Source organism: Chiloscyllium punctatum, chromosome 3 (assembly GCF_047496795.1).
Source record: "Chiloscyllium punctatum isolate Juve2018m chromosome 3, sChiPun1.3, whole genome shotgun sequence".
NCBI classification, from domain to species: Eukaryota; Metazoa; Chordata; class Chondrichthyes; order Orectolobiformes; family Hemiscylliidae; genus Chiloscyllium; species Chiloscyllium punctatum.
Window position 1 is genome coordinate 95,305,578 of NC_092741.1, and position 18,362 is coordinate 95,323,939.

The 18,362-nt window shown below is 40.7% G+C and overlaps 1 protein-coding gene across 1 annotated transcript in view; it reads right to left on the bottom strand.

Annotated features, from left to right (window-relative positions):
- LOC140463030 (intron Large complex component GCFC2-like) overlaps window positions 1-18,362 on the bottom strand; it is a 59,938-nt gene that overhangs the window by 17,540 nt on the left and 24,036 nt on the right. Inside the window, exons 7-11 of the mRNA XM_072556640.1 lie at window positions 8,605-8,791; window positions 7,297-7,420; window positions 6,771-6,849; window positions 6,566-6,681; window positions 1,074-1,273 (exon numbers count right to left, since the gene is read on the bottom strand). Of these exons, the coding sequence (XP_072412741.1) occupies window positions 1,074-1,273; window positions 6,566-6,681; window positions 6,771-6,849; window positions 7,297-7,420; window positions 8,605-8,791 (706 nt within the window). The remainder of the gene's footprint in view (window positions 1-1,073; window positions 1,274-6,565; window positions 6,682-6,770; window positions 6,850-7,296; window positions 7,421-8,604; window positions 8,792-18,362) is intronic.

Here is an 18,362-nt window from a genome sequence, read left to right on the forward strand (position 1 = left end):
ATACCCCCTCAAGAGTACATTTTGTGCCCTTGTCATCCTCAGTGCTTCTTCTAAGTGTTGCTCAACATAAGGGAGTACCAATTCATCAGCGGATGGAGGACAGCACCTGGTAATCAGCAGGGGGTTTCCTTGCCCATATTTATCCTGAAACTTCAAGATTTCATGACGTCCAGAACCAAGTGTTAAAGACTCCCAGGGCAATTCCTCCCGAATGTTTACCACTGTGCCGCCACCCATGCTGGGTCTGTCCTGCCTGTGGAACAGGACATATCCAGCATTGCCCAAAAAGTTGATTTTCCTGCTCCTTGGATGCTGCCTTATCTGTTGTGCTTTTCCAGCATCAACTCTTGACTCTAATCTCCAGCATCTGCAGTCCTCACTTTCGTCTTTCTGAATAAATAGTCCAGTGATAATACCACTAGGTCATCAACTCCCTATCATTAAGTTGTAGCACAATAACACAGGGAGGCTATACCAACGTTTGAACCAAGCATTTGATCAAGGACTTCCAAAGTGGGAGTTGGGTCCGTTTGCAAGGTTTTGGGGCCACACAAACTGAGACAGAAATGGCTAAAATGGAGTTCAGGCTAAGTTACAATAGCCATAATTTGGTTCGAATAGACCCATGCTCTCAGTTCTCAATGAAAGGTCACGACAATAATCAAGCCTCAACAAGGTTGACAGTGGACAAAGTCTGGGAAGCCCTACATTAGATAGACAGTGTGTTTATATTTAGTGCTACTTTACAGTACAAATCAATACATGTTTGGGTAGCATTGTCTGATGCTTCATAAACTCCTTAAATCCAGCAGTAAGTGTTGCATTGTCTGTCCAGTGCATGGGAGTCATCAGTCTCCATGTTACCCAAATAAGAATTATTAACATAACATAGTCAATTACTATGCATCCCTGAGTAACAGGGTTCACTTACACAAAAGGCATATTGTTTCATACCTGGAACTATCTTTTTTATATTATTCAATAACAAATGATAATAATGCAATATGTAGAGACAGCATTAAAATGCACTGTCTACCAAAACTTCTAGCTCCAAATACTGGTTCAACACTTACTTTAAGAGGGTTCCAGCCAATCAGCTGCACTTGGATTAAAGGAATCAGAATTTTTTGAAGACAAAGCCCAATATATGCATCGTAATATGAATCCGGAAATTTCTGTCGCCACAATCCAAACTTTGCTAAAATTCGGTCAACTCTACAGAAGTCTTCATGCACATCGTCAAAAATTTTCTTGGATTCCTTCAAAATGCGATCTACGTTAAATTATGGACAAATTTGTGCAAACAAGAAAACAAGATCCAAATCTAGCTATTAAAGTCAGAACAAAAAGAATGACATAAGCAAAGAAACACAAAATAATAACATTTTTTGATCAAGGTATAAAAGAGCTGAAATATTTCTGAAACACTCGTTCATATTATACTTTGGCAGAAAGATCTCCACAAGTGATATGGTGGGCACTTGCTGTATTTATATCTTTCCTTGATTCCTATAGGCAATCACATGCAGGGATTTGTTTCACATAGACAAAGATTAGACATTCATAAAATCTGCAGTTCCAAACTCGAATCTATCATTCCAACATGTTGCTGCACCATGCCAGCAGCCCCACATTAAAGTTCTATATCTATTTAGATTTACGGTGACTGGCAAAAGAATCAGTCATCATGAGGAAATGACGGCATGAAGTGGGTAGAGTCCAGAATGTTCTGCCCAAAAGTGTGGTGGGGGCAGATTTACTAGAGCTTTCAAAAGACCTTTTGATAATTATCTGAACAGAAAATAATTACAGGATTACAGGGAAAAGGCAGGAGAGTGAACAAGCTTAGTAGCTTTTAGAGAGCCAGCGTGAGGAGTTGAACAGCCTCTGCTGAGTTGTAGCCATTATCATTACATCAATCATTGGTTTCACCAGCCAAAGATAACGACCATTGTAGGTTACAGAGAACAAAACAATGAAAAATATAGAAAATACATTGGCAAGTAAACATCCAAAAAAGAAACCAATAAACGTTTAAGTGGTGATCTTCATCAGAAGTCTCTCTGTACATTTCACTCTCCCTTTCTTTATAACTTTGAAAGCTAAGCAGCATATTTTCAATATTATTTGTCACTAGTTAGCTAATCAAATTCACTGGATTCTGTAATCTAAAAGAAAATTCTTCCCAAACTCAATAGCCAAAATAAGCATCTAATATAACTCACAGAGAAACTACAACTAGACATTGAAATGAATTATTCTGTGTTAGTTTATTTCCCCTCAACCATTTCCCAAACCCCACCAACAGTAAGTGGTAAAAACAAACAAGCTCGCAGGTATTTATAACTGACTGTAAAAGACTCTATAGGTATGTTAAGGGAAAAAGATGGGCAAAAATTAGTGTTGGTCCCTTATCAGAAACAGGGGAATTTATGTTGGGGATCAATGAAATAGCTGATGAACTAAATTCATTCTTTGTTTCCACCTTCCCAAAGGAGCACACAAACAACATTCCAGAAATGACAAAGAACACAGGGTTTAGTGAGAGGGAAGAACTTAAGCAAATCTATATTTGTAGAGAAATGGTGTTGGGGAAATTGATAGGATTGAAGGCCGATAAATCCTCAGGGCCTGACAATCTACATTCCAGGTTACTTAAGGAAATGGCCTGAGAAATAGTGGACATATTGGTGGTCATCTTCCAAGATTCTTTAGACTCTGGAACAGTTCCCACTGTTTGGAAGATAGCTAATGTAACCTACTATTTAAAAAGGGAGGTAAAGAGAAAACAGGGAAATAAAGACCAATGACTTTGATGTAGGGTAATGGGGAAGATGCCAGGGTCCCTTATGAAGGATTTTATGGTACAGCACTTTGAAAATAGTGGTAGAATCACAGTCAGCATGGATTCACAAAACAGAAATCATGCTCTTCAAAACCGTTGGAATTTTTCAATTATGTAACTAGCAACGTTGATCCAGAGGGAGCCAATAGATGTGGTTAATTTCCAACTTCCCAAAGGCTTTTGACGAAGTCCTCCATAAGAGATTAATTTCTAAAATTAAAATGTATGGGATTGGGGTGGTGTATTGAGATGGATCAAAAAAGTGGTTAGCACACAGAAAACAAAGAGTGGGAACAAATGGGTCTTTTTCAGAATGGCAGGCAGTAACTAGCAGGGTGCCACAGAGATCAAAACTAGGACCCCAGCTATTCATAATACATGTTCATGATTTAGATGAACGAACTAAATGTTATACAGCAAACCTTTTATTAACCAGCACCTATGGGACCAGGAGTACCAGTTGATCAAATATTCCAGTTGATCAAGAGGTCCACATAATCAATGTAAATACACACACTAAATAATAGAATCATCATGCAGGAGGTATACACATCACTGTTATACTTTATTTACAGCATAAATCACCAATAAAACTTACCAGCAGACAGCCATATCACTAATACCATCAAATGACTACACGGACATCTCAGAGATCCGATAATACAGTAAATGTCCAGTATGAGCTATATGATTTTTGCCGGTTTATCGAGTGTCAGTTCATCAGGTGCCGATTAAAACAAAGTTTGCTGTATTTTGAAATTTGAAGAGGACACAAAGCTGGGTGAAAGGAAAAGTATGGGAAGGATGCAGAGATGTTGCATACAATTTGGAAAGGCTGTGAGCAGACAAATGCAGTATAATGTGGAAAAATGTGAGGTTATCCACTTTGGTAGCAAAAATAGGAAGGCAGTTTATTATTTGAAAGGCTGTAAAATGAGAAAGCGGAATGTTCCGTAAAACCAGGATGTCCTCCTGCACCAGTTGTTAAAAGCAAGCATGCAGATGGAGCAGGCAGTGAAGAAGGCATACTGTATGTTAGCCTTGAAAGCAAGAGGATTCAAGTAGAGGAGCAAGGACGTCTTGCTACAATTATCCAGGGCATTGGTGAGGTTTTACCTGGAATAGTGTGTGCAGTTTTGGTCTTCTGAGAAATTATGTTTTTGCTATAGAGGGAGAGCAGAGAAGGTTTACCAAACCTGACAAGATTGATGTATGAGGAAAGACTGAGTCAGTCAAAATGATTTTCACTGGGGTTTAAAAGAATGAGGGGGGCGATCTCAGAGAAACCCATAAAAATTTTATTGAACCAGACAGGTTAGCTCAGGAAGGATTTCTGCAATTGAGACGGAGGAGGAAGAGAGTCCAAAATCAGGGATCATAGCTTAAGAATAAGGTGTAGATATTTTAGTGCTGAAATGAGGATAAATTTCTTCACCAAGAGTGGTGAGCCTGCGGAATTCACTCCCATAGAGGGTGATTGAGGCCAAAACATTATACGTTTACAGGAAAGGGATAAATATAAGACTGTAAGACATAGGAGCACAATTAGGCCATTCAGTCCATCAAGTCTGATCTGCCATTTGATCGTGGCTTAAATGTTTCTCAACCCTATTCTCCTGCCTTTTCCCCAAAATTGGTAAAGGGATCAAGGGTTAAGAACCCATCTTGAATAAACTCAATGACTTTACCTCAACAGCCTTCGGTGGGAATGAGTTCCATAGATTAATCACACACTGGCTGAAGAAATTTGCCCTTATTTCAGTCCCAAAGGTTTGTCCCTTCACGCTAAGGCTGTGACCCTGTGTCTTCGTCTCTCTGACTAATGGGAACATCTTGGACACATCAATTCCATTCAGGTCTCTCAGTATTGTGTAAGTTTTGACGAAACCCCACTGCTGTGCCACACTCCCACCAACACCCCCCCTCCCCCCCAACCCCCCCCCACCTAAAGACCCACCCCCAATTCTTCTAAACTTCATCAAGTACAGACCCAGAGTCTCTTGTGGCCAAGGGATTAAGTGTTATGGAGAGTGGGATTAGAGTACGGAGATCGACTGTCAGCCACGAACATACTGAATGGATCTTTCAAGCCCGCTGTGCCAATGTCCTATACCTGCTCCTATCTGTTTCCACGGAATTCAACTCTCAATGCTCATATTTGAGAGGTATACAATTCACATCAGTTTAAAAACAAAATATCTAACCAAAAGCACAAAATTTTGCAGCCGAGGCAGGAGTTAGTATTTGCTTCTCCAACAACTGAAATTAGGAATTTGTGTAAAGTAATCCTACAATGGAAATACAGTATGCAATGCTCCTAAAACAAGTGACCATCTATGCATCATGAAAAAAAGTGTAAATTAACATTATAATTTACTAAAATATTTTTATACATAACATAAATGCTAAAATATGTAGTGGATTATTCAGCAAAGAAAAAGATAATTAATATTTCAGGTATATACACCACTGATAAATACTATCAAATATTAAGAAAAAGGTTATCTATTAGGTCACAGAGTCACAGAGCTGTAGAGCATGGACAGAGACCCTTCGGTCCAACCTATCTATGCCAACCAGATATCTAAATGAATCTAGTCCATTTGTCAGCATACGGCCCCTATCCCTCTGAACCCTTTCTATTCATATACCTTTTAAATGTTGCAATTGTACCAGCCTCCACCACTTCCAGTGGCAGCTTGTCCTATATGCACACGAGCACCACCCTCTCCATGAAATGGTTGTCCCTTAGGTCCCTTTTAATCTTTCCCCACTCACCTTAGACCTATGCCCTCTAGTTTTGGACTCCCCCAGCCCAGGGAAAAGACCTTGGCTTTTCACCGTATCCGTGCCTCCTCAGGATTTTACAAACCTTTATAACATCCCCCCTCACTCTCCGGCACTCCTGGGAAAATAGCCCCAGACTACTCAGCTGCTCCCTATAACTCAAGACGTCCAATCACGGCAAAATCCTTATAAATCTTTTATGAACCCTTTCACATTTCACAACATCTCTGATACAGCAGGGAGACCAGAACTGTATGCAGTATTCCAAATGTGGCCTAATCAATGTCCTGGACAGCCGCAACATGACCTCCCAACTCCTATACTCAATGCCCTAAACCAATAAAGGAAAGCATACCAAATGCCTTTTTCACTATCCTGTCTAACTGGAAGTCCACTTTCGAGGGCATGTCCGATCCACTCCAATACTTCAATGTTGCACTTTGGAGCGCACCAGGAACTTGGATTTAATGCTGCTGCCGGCATATTTTGCACCTCCTGGATTGGATTAGGTTGCACCTCAGGTTTCCTAATTCTCTCTTAGTGCTCACTCAGTTTGTGCCCACTTCAATGTTCATACCACCACTGCCTTGTCTCTTCTGATATATCTGTTACACATTTCCTGCGGTTTGCTGGGTCCACTACCTTAATATGTAATTTCCCCCAATGTTCAAGAGATGTTCAGGTACAAGGTTGACTTGGCAAAATGTAGCACACTGTTACATCTATACAGTTACATGTTTTGCCTATATTAACACTAAAAACCACAACAAGATGCTACTTGATAAAACTTTTTGTTTAAACTTCCTCCAATTGCATGCAAACATCATTTTGACGTAAACAGAGAATTTTACGTGAATAGCTAGTGTGGGAGTGTAACTACCATTTGTAGCACAAGATGACTGCAGGGAAGGAGAAAGTGGAATCTAGCCATACCTTCCTTCTCATGGAAATCATACATATCCACTGGAGCTACTTCATCATCACTGGACAGACCATTGTGATGGTCTGCTTCCTTTCCAGCTGCTTTTCTTAAGTGCTCCCTATGTGCCCTATGTTGGAAAGAGTCATAATTAATGCTGCTTCAACAAATACTTTACAAATAACATCGAAAGTGTGTTTAGACATCCAGTTCCATTACCTTCTTGCCTCTCGTTTTTCAATTCGTTGTTGTTTTGCTTTGGCGCGGTCAATATCCAGACTGCTGGTATCAGCTTTTTCTGCAGAGATAGGCCATAATATGTTATCACTTTAACACTAGACACTTCAATAATTAATAAGAATTATCATATTTGTGAGACATACAATGGTATGGTTAAACAATGCTGCATTTCAAAATGAGATTTTTCCAATTAGTACTGCTGTAACACAGCACTGTGCCAAACTCTACTTCTATATTGTATTAAATAAATGCATAGTATTAAAATATAAATATAGCATTGCACCTCAAATTTAAATGTTATCTCAAGTTTCAACTGTACTGAAATGTTCATATGTTTTTGCAAATATATAAATTGATAACAGTCTAAAAATTAAATAGTTTAGTTAAAATGTATTGAGACTTACTACCCCAATTAAATTCCAATCGTAAAGGCTGACTGAAAGATCAGTCAAAGAAATTAACAAAGCCAGAAACCAAGAGATTAACCGTTAACAAATACACTAACTTGAAAATTGCGAAACATCGGTCGATTCATCTTGAACATCATCCTGTCTGCGTTGCATAAGATTTCTTGCCTGTTGCCCCAATAGCTGATGCATTTCAGATTCTAGTTCATTAATGACACATATCTAAAAAAAATAATTTGCATTAATATTTTGAAGGCAACAATGCATATTTGCTTTAAACCACTGCTCTACTGAATGGCAGAATATGCAAGTTATGACTCAGATTTTTAAAGCATCTTTGTCGCAAGAGACAATTCCCACAACTAAATGGAGTCTCCTATGACCTGACTCCTGCGCCATTTCAAATGGTAAAGTACAGCTTGTGTGCCAAAAAACTAACGAGAACCACTGAACAACTATACATTGTACAAAATGCATGCAAGATGCTCGTTACATTTCTCTGCTGCTCCAAGAGATAGAAAACTAGGCTAAAACTAACAGACTTATTTGCAATTAAAGTATCGGACAGAATAAGATTTAAAAAAGACTTTAAAAAGACATGGTACAAATCTTTAGAAATCACTAAAAGTCAAAGTCAGTTTGTGAGTGATTCCAACATCCTCTCTAGAATATTTCTTCCACATAATACCTGCAAAACATCCTGTTGCATTTCTAAAGATCAATCTCACAAAAAAAACGAAACTAAAATTGAACAGCATATATTTTGCCAAGATGCTTTAATCTCATGAATGTCAAAATTGAGGTATTAACTGTCTCCTTCAAGAAGAACTTCTGATGAGTCAGCCAGAGAGATAATGGACAAGGAAGTATTCACGTAGTGACACTGCTAACAGCACTATAAAGACTTGCCCTTCATTTCTATTGCTACTTGCACAGCCTACATGGTGTTCACTTTAGATAAAGTGGTCATATCTTGATTACACTTTCTTAAAACTCTGCAGTTAGTCTGGTATATTTGTGTCAACCATTCAGACAGTTTCATAACGCTTCCATAGAATTAAGGTCTTGCTAAGCCACTTCAGTGGGAAGTTGAGAGTCAACCAGATGTCTGTGCATTTAGAATCAAGCATGCACTATCTGGTGGTGGTGGTTTGGGGGGCAGACCATCTTCTCTGAAGGACACCAGAAAGGTCACTGTTGGAGGCTTATAATGACACTGCAAATAATGCAGATGAGGTGGGTCAACCAACTTAAAGTGACCAAATATGATAGAACATCTTAATGCAGCAACCAATTTGGACTTTTACAAAATATTGTCCCTGCTTTTGCCTAACGAAAAGGAACAGAAGTTAGACAGCCTCATTTACTGTTTGTACTTATCTACCGAACTAATCAAGTTCTTGAACCTTTTCATTGAAGCAGTTGGTCAGATTTTGAACATAGGTTCGCATTTCTTGATAAAATTTATAACGGTGACCAGAGTCCGAAGAGGCTTCCAAGTGTTCAACTGCATGTTGTGAAGACTCAGCCATCACTTGGAGCTTTTCATGTTCGCGCTGATGTGAGCGGTAAACCTCTTGCAGAGATTCGAGTCTGAAGAAAAGATGCTGAATTGTTAATAAGCAACACTGATGAGCTAAAGACAGAAAAAAAAATGACAAACACGCACTAATCAGCAACTGATAGAAAACAGTAATTTTAGGTATGAATTTCACATCATAGTTGATTCTGTTCTAAATTCATATTTTATCATTACACGTCTATAGCAACTGCTTAAATAAAGACAAACAATTCAAACGTTAAAGTGCAAGTTACTAAATGTTTAAAAAAAAGGAGGTATTTGCTTTTCACACTGCAAGACATCCTATTCATGTCGACATACATGTAGGGTTAAGATTTGTTTTAATCTCATAAAATTAAGGTTACAATGTCTTTGGGGGACTGTATGGACTGCAGATAAATACTGAAGAGGTTCCCAGGATTTTGTAGATTAAAGTGCAGATATGTCGAAGCAGAGTGATGTGCTCCACCTGTCAGATGTGGGAGATGAGGGAAAATTCCAATATCCCTGATGATTACGTTTTTAGGAAATGTGTTTGATTGCAAATTCTATTGGACCACAAGGATCGTTTGAAACGGCAGTTAGAGGCAATGAGGAATTTACAGGAATCAGGGGGTGTGATGGATGGCAGTTTCAGGAAGGTAGAAAAAGCAAATACAGTCAGCTAGATGGGTTACCTCTAGGAAAGGTAGGAGAGGGAGGCAGGTAGTGCAGGAGTCTCCTGTGGCCATCCCAATCTCAAACAAGTATGCTGCTTTGGAAAATTAGATTAGATTAGATTACTTACAGTGTGGAAGCAGGCCCTTCGGCCCAACAAGTCCACACTGACCCGCCGAAACGCAACCCACCCAGACCCAGTCCCCTACATTTAACCCTGCCCCTAACACTACGGGCAATTTAACATGGCCAATTCACCTAACCTGTTCATTTTTGGACTGTGGGAGGAAATCGGAGCACCCAGAGGAAACCCACGCAGACACGGGGAGAATGCGCAAACCCCACACAGGCAGTCGCCTGAGGCAGGAATTGAACCTGTGTATCTGGTGCTGTGAGGCAGTAGTGCTAACCACTGTGCCACCGTGCCACCCATCTATGCAGGAGATTTTCAGGGGAATATAATACTGACAGACATGTTGCTGGTACCACGACTGGCTCTATTGTAAAGAAGGTATGTCAGATTAAGTGATCGATTGCGACAGCAGATTCTCTAATCACAGGCACAACAGACGGTTCTGAGGCAGACAGTAAGACATAAGAAACCAAAAGAAAAAATGCTGGAAAATCTCAGCAGGTCTGGCAGCATCCGTAAAGAAGAGAAAAGAGCTGACATTTCGAGTCTAACTGACCCTTTGTCAAAGCTGCTTTTATTTAGTAAGACATCAGAATTGTGTGTTGCCTCCCTGGTGCCAAGGTCAAGGATGTCTTGGAAAGGATGCAGAATATGCTGAAAAGGGAGAGTGACCAGCATGATGTCATTGTACATGTAGGCACCAATGACATAGGAAGAGAAAGGGATGAGGTGCTAAAGGAAGAATTAGCAAACTAGGCAGGGAGGTTAAAAAATGGGTCCTCAAGTGCTGTAATATCTGGATTACTCCCGGTGCTACATGGTAGTAAGGGTAGCAATAGGAGGATAGGGTAGATGAGAACCAAAAAGATAGTGAGAAAAGGGATAGTCTGAGGCTCATACAGTTAAGAAGAGGGAGCAACTCAAATAGTCAATGGAGACAACAGCAAGGTAGAGAACGAGGTAAAACTGATAAATTAAAATTTATTTCATGCAAGAGGCCTGACAGGTCAGGCAGATGAACTCAGGCATGATTGGGAACATGGGACGAGGATATCACATCTATTACAGAAATGTGGCTCAGGGATGGATAGGACTGGCAGCTTAGTGTTCCAGGGAATAGTGCTATGGGAAGTATAGAAAGGGGGGCAAAAGAGGGAGTGGTGTTTTTGGTTAGCACTAACATAACGGCTGAAATTAGGGAGGATATTCAGTGATGTTATTTGGGCAGAATTCAGAGATAAGATAGGGATGATAACCTTTTTAGGATTGTTTCATAGCCTTCCAAATACTCAGTGGGAAATTGAGAAGCAAATTTGTAAAATCATCTCAGATATCTCTAACAATGATAGGGTTGTAATGGTAGGGGATTTTCACTTTCCAAGCATAAACTGAGACTGCCATAGTGTTAGTAGCTTGGATGGAGAGGAATTTGTTAAGTGTGAACAAGAACATTTTCTTATTCAATATGTGGATGAACCTACAAGAGAAGGAGCAAAAGTTGACCTTCTCTTGGAAAATAAGGCAGGACAAGTGATTGAGGTGTCAGTAGGAGAGAATTTTGGTGCCAGTGAGCATAATTCTATAAGCTTAAAGTAGTTAATAAAAAAGGATAGACCTGTTAAAAGTTCTAAATTGGAGTAAGGCCAACTTTGACAGTATTAAGCAAGATCTTTCAAAAGTTGATTAGCAAAGGCTATCCACAGAGGAAAGTGGGAAGCCTTCAAAAACGAGCTAACCAGAGTCCAGATGCAGTATGCTCCCATCAGTGTGAATGGTAAGACTGGTAACTGCAGGAAAAGCTGAATGAATGGAGAAATTGAAGCTTCTGCCAAGAAAAAGGAGGCGGCATTTGGCAGGTATAGACAGCTGGGATCGAGTGAATCCCTCCAGGAGCATAAGGGCAGTAGGAGTATACTCAAGAGGGAAATCAGGAGGGCAAAAAGGGAACGTGAGATATCTTTGGTAAATAGGGTTAAGGAGATTCCAAAGAGATTCTGCAAATGCATTAAGGGCAAGGGAGTACCATTAAATAATGGTGCAATTATTTAAAAAGGCAAGATGGAAATGCCTGGGAAGGACATGTTGGTGAGACTGATGTCAGTGGTGGGTAAGTTGTTGGAAAGGATTCGGAGGGTCAAGATCTAAGTTTATTAAGAAAGGTAAGGACTGATTAGGGATAGTCAATACAGTTTTGTGCGTGGGAAATCGTGTCTCACTAATTTGACTGAGTTTCTTGAAGAAGTGACAAAAAGACTGATGAAGACAGAGCAGTGGATGTTGTCTATGTGGACTTCAGCAAGACATTTGACAAGGTTTGACTGGTTAGCAAGGTTAAATCAAAAGGAATACAGGGAGAGGATGCCATGTGGATACAAAATTGGCTTGAAGGTAGGAGACAGAGGACTTTTTTTTATTACTGATTGGAGGTCTGTGACAAGGAGTGTGCTGCAAGATTGATGCTGGGTCCACTGCTTTTTGTCATTTATATAAAAGATTTGGATGTGAATATAGGAGGAATGGTTAGTAAGTTTGCAGCTGACACCAAAATTGGTAGTGTAGTGGACAATGAAAGAGATTATCTCACACTACAAAAGAACCTTGATCAGATGGGCCGATGGCTAAGGAGTGATAGATGGATTTTAATCTAGATAAGTGTGAGGTGTTGCTTTTTGGTAAGGCAAATCAAGGCATAACTTATACACTTAATGGCAGGGCCCTGGGGAGAGTTCCCAAACAAAAAGTCCTTGGACTGCAGGTTCATCAGTTCCTTGGAGGTAGAGTCACAGGTAGACAGGGTAGAGAAGAAGGTCTTTATTAGTCAGTGCATTGAGCGTGGGGGTTGAAATGTCATATTGCCGCTGTACAGGACATTGGTTAGGTTACTTTTGGAATACAGCGTTCAATTCTGGTCTCTCTGCTACAAGAAAGATGCGTGAAACTTGAAAGAGTTCACAAAAGATTTGCAAGGATGTTTCTGAGGCTAGAGAGTATGAGCTACAGGGAGAGACTGAATAGGCTGGGGCTATTTTCCCTGGAGCGTCAGAGGCTGAGGGGTGACCTTATAGATGTTATAAAATCATGAGAAGCATGGATAGGGTAAATAAGCAAGGTCTTTTCCCTGGGGTGGGGGAATCCAGAACTAGGTTTAAAGTGAGAAGAGAAAAATATATAATGGCCTAAAGGGGCAATGTTTTCATGCAGAGAGTGGTGCATGTATGGAATGAACTGCCAGGCTGGTACAATTGCAATATTTAAAAGACATCTGGGTGGAAACATGAATAGGAAGGTTTTAGAGGGATATGAGCCAAACAAGATTATATTAATACAGGGTCTGTTTCCGTGTTTTACAACTCTATTACTCTATGATTCTTTTCAGTTTAATACATCAGGGTATAATGTGACTGTGTCATTTAGCTTCTTCTACATGTAAATATGGTATGCTGTCTGCTGTGCCACGTTTTGATAACACAATGGGTCTGACAGCAAGACAAGCAGAAGAAAGGGCTAGACTTCCAAACACATTAGTTTGTGGTATTTTGGAGGCAATTCTTACTTTTTAAGAGTCTTTTTACATTATTATAATGACAGAACAAATTGTCAAGGGATAGTGCGCAAAAAACTTCCTGAGAAAGTGGTAGATGCAGGTACAGATACAATGTTTAAAAGACATTTGGATAAGTTAATTAATAGGAAAGGTTTGGAGGGATGTGGCCCAAGCAGAGGCAAGTGGGACTAGTTTAGTCTGGGAACATGGTCAGCATGGACTGGTTGGCCAGAAGGGTCTGTTTCCATGCTGTACGACTCAATGACTCTAAATCAAGAAGCTGGAGAATCTGTGAATTTTAAACACTTGTACTGCTTCAATCCTCAATCTTTGGATGGCATGGTGGCTCAGTGATTAGCACTGCTGCCTCACAGCACCAGGGTCCCAGGTTTGATTCCAGCCTTGGGCAACTGACTGTGTGGAGTTTGCACATTCTCCCAGTGTCTGCGTGGGTTTCCTCCAGGTGCTTCGGTTTCCTCCCCCAATCCAAAGATGTGCAGGTCAGGTGAATTGGCCATGCTAAATTGCCCCTAGTGTTAGGTGCATTAGTCAGAGGGAAATGGGTCTGGGTGGGTTATTCTTCGGAGGGATGGTGTGGACTGGTTGGGCCGAAGGGCCTGTTTCCACACTATAGGGAATCTAATCTAAAATCCTTTCTCAAACAAGAACACAGCTAAATTATCTTCATAGCTCTACAGAACAAAGGACAAAGAATAAAGCCTTCAGCCCTCCAAGCTTGCACTGATTCAGATCCTCTATCTAAGCCTGTCACCTATTTTATAAGGATCTGTATCCCTCTGCTCCCTGCCCATTCATGGATCTGTCTAGATACATCTTCAATGAAGCCATCGTGCCCGCCTCTACCACCTCCACTGGCAACATATTTCAGGCACCCACCACCCTCTGTGTAAAGAACTTTCCATGCATGTCTCCTTAAACTTATCCCCACACTTTAAACTTGTGACCTCTTGTAATTAAGTCCTCCACTCTGGGAAAAAGCTTCTTGCTATCCATCCTGTCTATATCTCTCAAGATTTTGTAGGCCTCAATCAAGTCCACGCTCAACCTCCGTCTTTCTAATCAAAATAATCCTAATCTACTCAACCTCTTTTCATAGCTAGCACCCTCCATACCAATGTTACGACATGGGGTAAACTCTCCTGCTTAATTTAAAAACAGTAACATAGAAAAGATTTATCCCGTGCAGTAATCTGTAAAACTTCGAGTGGCCAAGAACTATATAAAGTAAAAATTAACAACTTTATTTCTTAAAGTATAACAGAGAATAATTAACTAATCACTATTTACAATTTCTTTCCCTAACTTATCTTCTACCTTCCCTTCTATAATACTAGCCCGATAAAACTCCCAATTAAAATTTACAAAACAACACTTCTTATCTCAAATACAGGCAGCTGTAGGTTCTTGTCTTCAATATTCCTCGGTCTTCTTTTCTGCTTGTTAGGAATTTCTGCATCACAGGTTACTGGTCAAAAAGTTACTTTTAAGAGAGTTTTTTTTCAAGCAATCTATTACATGCCTAGACTTGGTAGTTCTCCTCTCAACTGCTCAATTTATCTCCAGTCTTATACCCCAGAGCACTGGATTGTGTCATTGGCTTTTGAGATCGTCAATATACTCAATTCAAACTTGATTGGAAATTGGTATTTTCTCGGGGTATAATTTAAACTGATTAGCCGAATTCAAATTTGTTTTTGTCTACAGACAACAAACTAATTGAGTTGTTCGACTCAGTGTTACATTGGTGCCTTATTGAGAACACTTGGTGCTGTGTCTGATAGTTCTGCTGCTTTTAACTCTCTTAAAAAGGTACACCCACATCTTCATAACACCAGGCATTATCCTGGCAAACCTCCTCTGCACCCTCTCAAAAGCATCCACATCTTTTTGGTAATATGGCAACCAGAAATGTACACAGTATTCCAATCGTGGCTGAACCAAAGTCTTATAGAACTGTAACATGACTCTTGTACTCAATACCCCGTACGATGAAGGTAAGCATGCCATATGTCTTCTTGACCCCTCTATTGACCAGCATTGCCACCTTCAGGGTACAATGGATCTGAACATCCAGATCACTCTGTATCCCAATTTTCTCCACCAGGACATTTCCATTTACTGTATAGTTTGCTCTCGAATTGAATCTGCCAAAATGCATCAACTCACATTTGCACGGATTGAACTCCATCTGCCAATACTCCGTCCAACTCTCCAATCTATCTATATTCTGCTGCATTCTCGGACAGCCTCCTTTACTACTGCTACTCCACCAATTTTTGTGATATCTGCAAACTTGCTAATCAAACCACCTATACCTTCCTCCAGATCATTTATGTATATCACAAACAACAGTGGTACCAGCACAGATACCTGTGGAACACCTGGTCACAGTTCTCCATTTTGAGGAACTCCCTTCCAGTACTATTCTGTCTCCTGTTGCCCAGCCAGTTCTTTATCCATCGAGCTAGTACACCCTGGACACCAGGTGACTTCACTTTCTCTATCAGCCCACCATGGGGAACCTTATCAAACACCTTTCTGTATGAGACATCTACAGCCCTTTCCTCATCAATCAACTTTGTCACCTCCTCAAAGAATTCTATCAAGGCCCCAGCTTTTTCCTCTCTTGATTCCCTCAGTAACCTGGGATAGATCCCATCCAGACCTGGAGACTTGTCCACTTTAATGCCTTTTAGAATACCCAAATTTCCTCCTTATGCTGACTTGACTGAGAATAATCAAACATCTATCCCTAATCTCAACATCCATCATGTCCCTCTCCTCAGTGAACACTGATGTAAAGCATTCATTAAGAACCTCACCCATTATCTCCAATTCCACACATAACTTTCCTCCTTTGTCCTTGAGTGAACCAACCCTTTCTCTAGTTTACCCTTGCTCCTTAAATATGAATAAAAGGCTTTGGGATTTTACTTAACCGTGCTTGCTAAAAATATTTCATGACCTCCTTTAGCCCTTTTAATTCCTCATTTCAGATTGGTCCTACTTTCCAGATATTCTTCCAAAGCTTAGTCTGTCTTCAGTCGCCTAGACCTTACGTATGCTTCCTTTTTCCTCTAAGCTAGTCTCACAATTTCACCTGTCATCCATGGTTCCCTAATCTTGCTATTTCTATCCCTCATTTTCAGAGGAACATGTCTATCCTGCACTCTAATCAACCTCTCTTTTAAAGTCACCCACATATCAAATGTGAATATACCTTCAAACAGCCATTCCAAATCTACATTCCCCAGCTTCTGCCAAATTTTGGTATAGTTGGCCTTCCCCCAGTTTAGCACTCTTCCTTTTGGACTACTCTAGTCTTTGTCCGTTAGTGTACTAAAATTTAAAGAATTGTGATCACTATTCAAAAAGTAATCCCCTACCGAAACTTCCACCATCTGGTTGGGCTCATTCCCCAACACCATGTGCAGTATGGCCCGTTTCAGAGTTGGACTATTGACATACTGCTCTACTAAACTCTCCTGGATGCGCTTTATAAATTTTGCTCCATCTAGATCTCTAACACTAAGTGAATCCCAGTCGATGCTGGGAAAATTAAACTCTCCTATCACCACCACCCTGTTGCTCCTATGTCTTTCCATAATCTGTTTACATATTTGTACCTCTATCTCAAGTCGCTGTTGGAAGCCCCAACATTGTTACCGCACCCTTCCTATTTTTGAGCTCTGCCCATATTGCCTCACTGCTCAAGTCACTAGAGATATACAGTATGGAAACAGACCCTTCAGTCCAACCCATCCATGCCGACCAGATATCCCAACCCAATCTAGTCCCACCTGCCAGCACCCGGCCTATATCCCTCCAAACCCTTCCTATTCATATACGCATCCAAATGCCTCTTAAATGTTACAATTGTACCAGCCTCCACCACATCCTCTGGCAGCTCATTCCATACACGTACGCATGAAAAAGTTGCCTCTTAGGTCTCTTTTATAACTTTCCCCTCTCACCTTAAACCTATGCCCTCAAGTTCTGGACTCACCGATCCCAGAGAAAAAAAGACTTTGTTTATTTGTCCTGCCCATGCCCCTCATAATTTTGTAAACCTCTATAAGGTCACCCCTCAGCCTCCAACGCTCCAGGAGTGTCCCAGCCTGTTCAGCCTCTCCCTATAGCTCAAATCCTCCAACCCTAGCAACATCCTTGAAAATCTTTTCTGAACCCTTCCAAGTTTCACAACATCTTTCCGATAGGAAGGAGACCAGAATTGCACACAATATTCCAACAGTGGCCTAACCAATCTCCTGTACAGCCACAACATGACCTCCCAACTCTTGTACTCAATACTCTGACCAATAAAGGAAAGCATACCAAACGCCGCCTTCACTATCCTACCTACCTGAGACTCCACTTTCAAGGTGCTATGAACCTGCACTCCAAGGTCTCTTTGTTCAGCAACACTCCCTAGGACCTTACCATTAAGTGTATAAGTCCTGCTAAGATTTGCTTCCCAAAATGCAGCAGCTCGCATTGATTTGAATTAAACTCCATCTGCCACTTCTCAGCCTATTGACCCATCTGGTCCAGATCCTGTTGTAATCTGAGGTAACCCTCTTCGCTGTCCAGTACACCTCCAATTTTGGTGTCATCTGCAAACTTACCTCTTATGCTCGCATCCAAATCATTTATGTAAGTGACAAAAAGTAGTGGACCCAGCACCGATCCTTGCAGCACTCCACTGGTCACAGGCCTCCAGTCTGAAAAACAACCCTCCACCACCACCCTCTGTCTTCTACCTTTGAGCCAGTTCTGAATTCCAAATGGCTAGTTCTCCCTTTATTCCATGAGATCTAATCTTGCTAACCAGTCTCCCATGGGGAACCTTGTCAAACGCCTTACTGAAGTCCATATAGATCACATCTACTGCTCTGCCCTCATCGGTCTTCGTTGTTACTTCTTCAAAAAATTCAATCAAGTTTGTGAGACATGATTTCCCACGCACAAATCCATGTTCACTATCACTAATCAGTCCTTGCCTTTCCAAAGTCCTCCATAGTGCCCTCCTTCAGCACAGTTTTGATATCCCCTCTGACCAGTAATGCAACTCCTCCACCTCTTTTACCTCTCTCTCTATCCCACCTGTAGCATTGATATCCTGAGATATTTAGTTGCCAATCATGCCATTCCCTCAACCAAGTCTCAGTAACTGCAATAACATCAAACTGCCAGGAACCAATCCAAGCCCTAAGTTCATCTGCCTTATCTACTAAACTTCTTGCATGAA